The 9,164-nt window shown below is 39.0% G+C and overlaps 1 protein-coding gene and 1 pseudogene across 1 annotated transcript in view; one reads left to right on the top strand and one right to left on the bottom strand.

The window, feature by feature from the left end:
- Window positions 1–9,164, bottom strand: part of KCNQ5 (potassium voltage-gated channel subfamily Q member 5) — a 221,007-nt gene that overhangs the window by 127,046 nt on the left and 84,797 nt on the right. Inside the window, exons 4-5 of the mRNA XM_006168334.2 lie at window positions 6,919–7,094; window positions 6,533–6,658 (exon numbers count right to left, since the gene is read on the bottom strand). Of these exons, the coding sequence (XP_006168396.1) occupies window positions 6,533–6,658; window positions 6,919–7,094 (302 nt within the window). The remainder of the gene's footprint in view (window positions 1–6,532; window positions 6,659–6,918; window positions 7,095–9,164) is intronic.
- On the top strand, window positions 7,509–8,716 carry LOC106733874 (developmental pluripotency-associated protein 4 pseudogene; annotated as a pseudogene).

Below are 9,164 nucleotides of genomic sequence, written 5' to 3'. Positions count from 1 at the left end.
TATGTATGTATGTATGTATGTATGTATGTATTTATTTATTTATGCCAGAGAGCATGTGTGCTTGCTCTGGTGGGGAGAGAGAGTGAGATAGAAAGCAAGAAAGTATGCCCGGGGTAGGGGGAGATCATACTGCAATCCCTTCTCCTTTCTCTGTCCTTATGGGATTTTTGGGACTGTTGGAGCACTGGGTCCAGGACTTGGACTGGGTGGTCAGCCATGAGGGATGCAGCAGCCTTTACCACCAGGCCATCACAATTTCTTTTACTAAGCCTTTGTGGGGGGGATGAAACCCATGGCATCAATTTGGATGTACAATTGTTGAGTACAAAGAACACTACATTAATACTAGAGCCTCTTGGAGTTGGCAGGTGACATGGTGGTTAGGGGCACTGGACTCCCACATGGCCAGCCTGGGTTCAAGTCCCAGACCTGGTGGCTTGCTTTCTCACTTTCCATCTCTCTTTCTCTCTCTCTGCCCCTATCTGGTCAAATTAAAACAAAAATAAATAAAGTTAAGTAAAATAATTTTTTTAAATAAAAAAATAGAGCCTTCAGTATGGTTTGCTTTGAGAAAGACTAAGATTTTAAGGATGATTTTCTAGTCTAACTCTGGCTGATGTAAAATTCTTCTGTATGCCTAAAGTAATCATTTTAAGCACAAGGCTTACTTAGGTGGTCTGAATTCAGATACTTACTCAAGAGTAGATTTATACTATCTGTTGCTGTATGCATCAATTTTTTTTTTTAGATTCACATTACTATCTTCCTCATGGAATAACAATAAATAGGAGACAAGCTGGCCTTCAAGAACAGGTCATTACCAGAAAAAATTACTTCAGAAAAATCTGATCTTAAGTTACTTCAGAATAAGTTAAAGCAAATCAAAATGAGAAAAAAATAATAACAGAAAAGGAGATAATAGAAAACAACTCTAGGAAAACCTGTTCTTAAATTATTCTGGGATAAATCCGTTGTAATTACAAAGGAGGAATACAAAAACAGGAATTAACATTAAATGCAGCTCTATCAAGTAATGAGAAGATTCTGTTTTCCAAAAGCTGCTAGTGTCTCGGCTAACGGTTACCTCCGCTCACCCTTCCTCCACTTCCTGTCATCAATGCTTGGTCGGTTATCTCTTCAGAACCCTGAACAGTTTTTTCATCATAACTCCCAATTCCCAAACCCCTTCTGTGCTGAAACTGTGGGTCTGCAATGAAACACACAGTTCTTTTTGTTCCTTTGTTCTGTAGGTGCTACCCTGTGACATCCACAACAGCCACGTCTGCATAACAATAGCTACCATCTTGACTGAGCTCTTGCTATGATCTTGGTACCAGGCCCTTTACTCCTGTTATTGCACTTAGGGAGCTGGGTATCGTTATTTACTAGTACAGGACTGTTTTCAAGGATCAAAGTTTATCGAACCATTACAGGCTTTGAGCAGTGCTGATCACAACACAATATTTCACCCGAAGTTGGGCTTAGAGAGTCCTCACCCCCTTAATGGAGGAAGTTGGGTATTTGTAACTCATGAGGCCACTGTATTCATGAAACACGAATTGCATTTTGATATGTAATGCTGATACACAGGAACTCCAAAAAGTTTGCAGAAAAAGGGAAATAAAGTAGAAGTTTATTTTTGGACACAACAATTTTGAAATTTATGCATAATTTTTCATAATATAGTTTTTTAGAAAAATTAACTTTTGGAAGACCCCCTCATGTTATGGGCTCTTTTAATAAAGGAGATTCCTTTTTTCCATTAAATCCTAGTACTTAGAAATAGCCCAACTTGGGTTGGCAGTGGCTTGGTGGTTAAGGGTGCTGAACTCCCACACGGCTGACCATGGTTCTAGTCCCAGACCTGGAGGCTTGTTTTCTCACTTTCCCTCTCTTTCTCTTACTCTCACTGTCACTCTGTCTCTCTCTGGTCAAATTAAAAATAAATAAATAAATAAAGTTAAATATAATAATTCTTTTAAAAAATAAAAGAAACAGCCTAAGTCAAGGCACTTTGATTTCCCTATTTATTACGGATACTTCCATAGATATAAAGGTGTTTATTATATGCGACATGGGCTACTTTAACTAAATATCTAAATTTCATTAAGGTCTTTTTTAAAAAAGTTTATTTTATTTGTTTCTTTCATGAGAAGAGAGAGAATGATAGAAAAGAGAGAGAGACAAAGAGATAGCATCTCCAACAGGGTATTTTTTCTTCTTTTTTTGGAGAGGTTTTTGCTATAGGGCGCATGTGCTAACCAGAAAGACAGAGACAGAGAGACAGAAAGCGAGAAATCACCCCCCAGGGGGGATGGTCACGCCACAATCCCTTTTCCTCCGTTCTCCTCTCGGGAACTTGGGCACGCACGCACACACACACGCTCAGCGTGAATTTAAGCCACCTGGTCCAGGACTCAAACCGCGGTCGACTACATGGGAGTCCAGTGACATAGCCATTACTAACTGCTGATCCCTCCAACTGGGTCTTGACACTATGATTCAGCCTTACCACCAGCCAGTCCTGGATTATGGACACGTGCATGCCTGGTATATTCAGGGAGGTCTCTGGACATGAACCTGGAACTTTCCTATGTAAGTCAGTCTTTCAGAGCATTGTATTTTACTGCTGTGCCCCATTTCATTAAGGTTTTGATTAATGTATAATAAAATATATAATAGTCTAAATTATTTCATTCACACTAGAGATCATATGATGAATAGAAATAATAAACCCTCTTATTAATCTTTTTAGACTTTGATTTCATTAATGAGTCTGTTAACATCAACACACCTGCTGCAGACCCAGAAGGCATTTTTTTTTTAATTTTAAGAAGCTTGATATCTTAAAGATTGTAACTTTCATATTCAAGATTAGATTTTTTTTAAGTAAAAATACCCAACGAGACCATTCAGTAACCTGTTAAATGTCAGTTAAAATAGCATTACCAAAATAGAAATCAATAAAAATATGTTGCTTTTCCCTGAAAGTCACAAATATGACCTTTGAAAACCTGCTATGTGGGTTATTCTGGCAAAAGAAATAAAATAAGCCGGTGACTTAGTGAAGTATATTAAGAGTTTACCTTTCATTGTTTAATACACAATCCAACAATTCTTATTAGTAATAAGGAGAAAAGGAGAACTAATAGAAAGAAGAATAAAGAGCTGCCAGGGCAAACTCTCCAACAGCTGCATCTCAGTGGAAAAAGGTGCACCTGAGAGTCTCAGGAAACTAAATACATTAGATTGATTTAAGAGAAGCAGAAACTAAACTTGAATTCAAACTGTTGCTTTGAAGGCTGGGATGATAAACTGTCTTCCCCTCCCTGGCAGGAAAAGCCTCCTGTTTTCTCAGTTTACACAGTTTATCCCACCATGAGTCATAGATTTTAATTTGCTCTCTACATGTAAAAAGTATTTTGAGAATGTCAGATGACTGCTCTTTTGGGTTTTTACTCTCTTCTTTTCATTACTACGTATTGGTCGGGAAGAGGAGTTGGAAACCAAATTGCTAAACCAACAGAACGCTTGCTGTCTATGGCACATTTACCTAGCTAACTTAAGAAAACAATCCCACCTTTTACTTGAATGGATTTCTGATTGTGATTCATTTTATTGTTGTACACAACTAGTAAATACCAAGTCTGCTCACACAGCCTCACAAGTTTTCCCTGTCTTTGACAAGAGTTCTAGCTTTTGCTGATTAGCATCTGGTGAACAGCAGAACATTGCAGTAATTAGTATCTTAAATCTGTACTCTAAAAAACAATCAAACAAAAAACTGATTAATGTTTTAGTTTTTAAAAAAATGACACATTTTTTATTTTGGCAAAAACTCCTCACTCAAGAAATACTAGTGACAATTTGTAAGATAGCTTAACCTTACTGGTCCAAAGAGAAGTTCTTTAGACAATTATCTATGCTGTGTATTTTCACATACCTCCCCTCTGGAAAGTCTTAAAAGGAATAAAATTAAAAAAATGTAATTATACATTGCACAAAACACCCTCATATCCTGTGACATTCTTATTAAAACACAAGTTCCAATGGCTGTTTTATAAATTCTTTAAAATTTAGCTTCAATAGAAAACTCTGTGTTGTTGAGTATATCCTTCCAGGGTTTGGATTTTGTCTTATTGGACTCTGTTCCTTTCATGGCCTTTGAGCGATTTTACAATTCTGTACATCATAGCTAGCTAGTAGAAATGCAAAATAAGTATTTTCTATAAACATGTAAATCATTTCTTACTAGTGGAGGTTCACCTGACTTCTCTTCTGTAGGTGCAAGACGTCAGTTTGGCCTCTCTTTGCACGTTCAATTCAATATTGCTGATCTTTAAATGCTTCTGTTCTTTGGTTAGTTCTTCCATCTGGCAACATCTTAATAGTTTCCTCATTAATATTGACTTAAATTTTAAAAAATGAGTTAAGGAAAATGGTTTACATGCCTCACTTAGCATTAAATTTTCCAAATTCATCCATTTTGTATCAAATGTCAGGATCTCATTGTTCTTTTATTTTTAATGATTTATTTATTTATTTATTTTATTTTACATTCATTCACTGAACATCATCACAGCCTACAAAATGCAGGGTCCTATCCAGAATACACTGTATAGTGTATAGTGACTTAGTCATACATGTTATCATTAACAAATAATTTTCCATTTTTTGTTTCAAATATATATATATATCCCTATTTCTCACCCTCTGCCATTTTCTACTCTCCTCCCAACCTATCTCTGGTATCTGCAGTTGCTTCCCATTCCTCTTTTTCCTCCCACATTTTATTGGTTAACAAAATATCTTAATTGATCTAAATACTTTTTTTTTTTAGAGAGGTTTTTGCTAGAGGGCGTGTGCGCTAGCCAGAAAGACAGGGAGACACAGAGAGACAGAAAGCAAGAAATCACGCCCCAGGGGGGATGGCCACACTACAATCCCTTCTGCTTCCTTCTCCTCTCAGGATCTTGGGCACACACGCACACACGCCTGGCATGAGTTTAAGCCACCAGGTCCAGGGCTCGAACCGCAATCGAATACATGGGTATCCAGTGAGATAGCCATTACGGCAACTACTGGTCCTGATCTAATTATATTCAACAGCAAGTTCAGCTAATATATAAATATCTGTGAACTTAAGGCGACTTTAGGTGTGAAACTGTGAGTAGATTGAATATACTATAAAATAGCACCTAGCTGAGGCTATATAGCTTACTATGGTCATTAAATAGGTATTTTAAAATATATTTTTTAATTTCAAGAAAGGCAGTTTTAGCTGGGACCAGCAGTTGGCATAATGACTATGTCAGTGAACTCCCATGTAGTCAACTGCGGTTAGAGTCCTGGACCCAGTGGCTTAAACTCACACCATGCGTGTGTGAATGCATGCTCAAGATCCTGAGAGGAGAATGGAGGAGAAGGGATTGCAATGTGGCCATTACTCCTCGGGGGTGATTTCTTGCTTTCTGTCTCTCTATCTCTCTTTGTCTTTCTGGTGAGCGCACGTGCCCTACAGCAAAAACCTCTAAAAAAGAAAAATGAAAACCGCGCAGTGCGAGTGTGCATGAGAAAGCACTAGTTCTCAGCTGCAATGGAGGAGTCTTCTTCTGAAGGCCTGCCCCTTGCCTCTCCTAGAGGGGAGGAGGAAAGGGGATTATTAGCAAGATAAAGATGGATCTGAAAGTCAAGAGAATACTTTACCTTAAAAATATTTTAAAAAAGAGAAAAAATACAAAAAAATGTGAAGACAGAGAGAGGCAGAGAGAGAGATATAGAGAGACAGAGAGAAGGTAAGAGGGGGTGCCCTACCACTTGAGGCTGGGGGCTGGAGGCTTTATTATCAGTAGACAATCTTCATTTCTCTTATTCCCTGGAAGCACTAGTTCTTCACTACTACTCATTTTTTAAAACCCCAGATTAACTTTTTGATAAGCAGCAAACCAATGCAAAAACTGGTGATTTAAATCTGAGCTATGCAAAATTAACAAAAAACAAACCTGTCAATGTTTTAATCATTTAAAAATTATATTTTTATTTTGGCAACAATCTAGCACTCAATAAATGATGATTTGTAAGAGAACTTAATTCTACTGTGTCAAAGAGGTGGAAAATCTTTAGACAATTATAAGTAGTGTGTATTTTTATACAACTTTTTCTGAAAGTTAACTTTTTTGAGAGTTTTTTGCTATAGGGCACATGCGCTTGCCAGAAAGACAGAGCGAGATAGAGAGACAGAAAGTGAGAAATCACCCCCCAGGGGGGATGGCCACACCACAATCCCTTCTCCTCCATTCTCCTCTCAGGATCTTGGGCACACACGCACACACGCCTGGCATGAGTTTAAGCCATCGGGTCTGGGACTCGAACTGCAGTTGACTACATGGGAGTCCAGCGACAGAGCCACTACACCAATTGCTGGTCCCAGAAAGTTAATATTTTTATTGAGATCATTCATAAAACTCTTACACTGTATTTAAAGGAAATATTTCATGCCACCCAATAAATAAAAGCAGATTTTTATACTTACTGTGCCCCACCAAAGAGCATCTGCATATGTAGAAAACTCTTTATTGGCATCCTTCTCCACCAGATAGACAAGGAAAGATGAAAAAATAAGAACCAAAAATCCTATGTACCAAGCTGTGATTAATTCCTAGATGTAAAAGAAATAGAATATATTTTAGAGGTTAAAAAAATCTTTCAAAAAGGAAAAAAAATCTATATATGATTCCATTTACCTTACTATATCTTGGGTTTATAGTAGCTTTAAAAAATCTATTACATATCATATCTTATTGCTTTAACCAGTTTCAGAAATGAACAAGTTTGCTTGTGATAAAGCCTATTAAATATTTCAGCAATTAATAAAAAGTTTAAAAAATTTTGTTCTAAAACTCAGAAAGCAAATCGTACCTTGCTGTGAGCATAAACAACTGAACCTAGTAATTTCCAAGTGCCTCCCCTTCGGTCCATGCGCACCATACGGAGGATCTGTAGGAAACGTAGACTTCTGAGTGCAGATGTGGCAAAAATATTGCCCTGTGTCTTTGCAGAAACAACTGCTATCGAAGCGATAAGAACGATGGTATCTGAAAGAAACAGGTTGAGACAGCCATAAGTACTGTGACTAGGAATTTTTATTTTTAAAAACAATCTTCCTAAAGGTCCACTTTGACCTGTTTGAAGTGCACATAAACAGATCTCAACCTCCAGCCTTGCCTAGTGATCCTTGGGCTCTGTGATGCCTTAAGAACGAGAAGGTAAAGAACAGAACTTACCTGTTCCTTTAGTTCTGACTCTGGGCTATTCTGTGCTTTACTTATGCAATTTTGACCTTCAACAAATTGGCCAATGACAGGGACCAGCAAGTGGCGTGGTGGTTAAGGCACTGGACACTCCCACATGACTGACCACAGTTTGAGTCCCGGATCTGGAGACTTGTTTTCCCACTTTCCCCCTCTCTCTCTAGTCAAATTAAAATAAACGAATGAGACTTTCAGAGTATGGAACATGCAAGAGGCAAGGAGTGGAAATCCACAGAGAAATCAAGGGAAGAGTATGGAAATTCTAAGTGTGAACAAGTATCTGAAACTGAAGAGCAGCAGTGGGCTTCTAGCCGACCAAGCACATCTACAGGTTTACCAGCAACCTCAGCAAAGGAGGAAAAAACAAAAAAGATCTGTTAAGGATGACGAAGCTTCCTGTCCAAGGGAGAAGGCACAAAGCAATGGCAGCCTACAGTCTCAGAAAAAGATACCAATTCCCCCATTGCCCTCTAAACTGCCACCAGTCAGCCGGATTCACCAAGACATCCTGCGGGCTTGGTGCCAGCAATTAAAGATCAGCCCCAAAGGCCAGAAATTAGATGCATACAGGAGACCGTGTGCCGCTGCTTATCCAAATCAAAATGATATTCCTACCACAGCAAAAGAGGCCAGGATTGAGTCATCATCATGAAGAAAATTAAAGATGGGCAGAGGGAAAGCATCAGGAAGGTGTGTTTTTTTTTTTTTTTTTTTTTTTTTTGAGAGGTTTTTGTTATAAGGCGTGTGTGCTCACCAGAAAGTCAGAGAGATAGAAAGCGAGAAATCACCCTCCAGGGGAGATGCCCACACCACAATCCCTTCTCCTCCATTCTCTTGGGATCTTGGGCATGCATGCACATGCGCCCGGCGTGAGTTTAAGCCACCAGGTCTGGGACTCGAACTGCGGTTGGCTACATGGGAGTTCAGCGACATAGCCATTATGCTAACTGCTGGTCCCATAGAAGGGATGTGTTCTGAAAGGACTAATCCTCCCAAAGTGACTCCTCCACCTGCAGAGGCTTTGCCTAACCCCAGAAGAGTCTGCAGCTGTCCTTGAGGAAGTCAATACAATTGAGGTGACTACCTCTGTCTCAGAGGCTGTGCTGGCTTCCTGGGCTAGAATTTCATTTGTGGCTGGGAAGAGGGAGTCAGCAGCAACAGAGACTGTGGAATCCCCACAAGAGGCCTATGGTTTTAGGTGGTGTGTGGTCCATGGGAGAAGTCTCCCTGCAAACCTGCAGTTTCATGCTGGACAAGCCTGGGCTCCTGAGCAAAAAGAGAGAGTATGTACCCTCTTCCTACTTCCGGCCTGCAGTTTCCCACCCCCACACTTGGAGGACAATATGTTGTGCCCGAAATGTGTGCAAAGGAACAAGGTCTTAATGAAAAGTCTCCAGTGGGATTAGAATACAAAGAAAAGGGCACATCTATGGTTGTAATTCATGTTAGAAAAGTTGAACAGTCAACTCCACTGTGACCCAGATAGCTGAACTCTGGTCCTCCACAATGGTCAAGCTTCTTTCTGCTCAGAGGCCATGCAGACTGGCACCCTTGGACCCCCAACAGTGCCTGCTGCCTCCCAGGTTGGGGCACAGAGACTTGGAAAATGGAAAAGACTTTAACAAAGGACCATCTTCCATTATTAAGAAGAATACGTTGTTCTGGTCTGTCAATTCTTTGTAAGTTTCATGCATAGATTAAATAATATTACATTTGGTACAGTAGACAGTGCATTGCCTGGAAATAGATTATTTAATGTTTGACATATTGACATTTGTCTAAAAATATTTGTCCTTTTGTAAGCAAAAAAAAAAAAAAAAAAAAAAAAAGAAAGAAAAAAAAAAAAAAAAAAAA

The sequence above is a fragment of the Tupaia chinensis genome, unplaced genomic scaffold, assembly GCF_000334495.1.
Source record: "Tupaia chinensis unplaced genomic scaffold, TupChi_1.0 Scaffold145685_1, whole genome shotgun sequence".
Lineage (NCBI taxonomy): Eukaryota > Metazoa > Chordata > Mammalia > Scandentia > Tupaiidae > Tupaia > Tupaia belangeri.
This window is presented reverse-complemented; position numbering and strand designations above follow the sequence as displayed.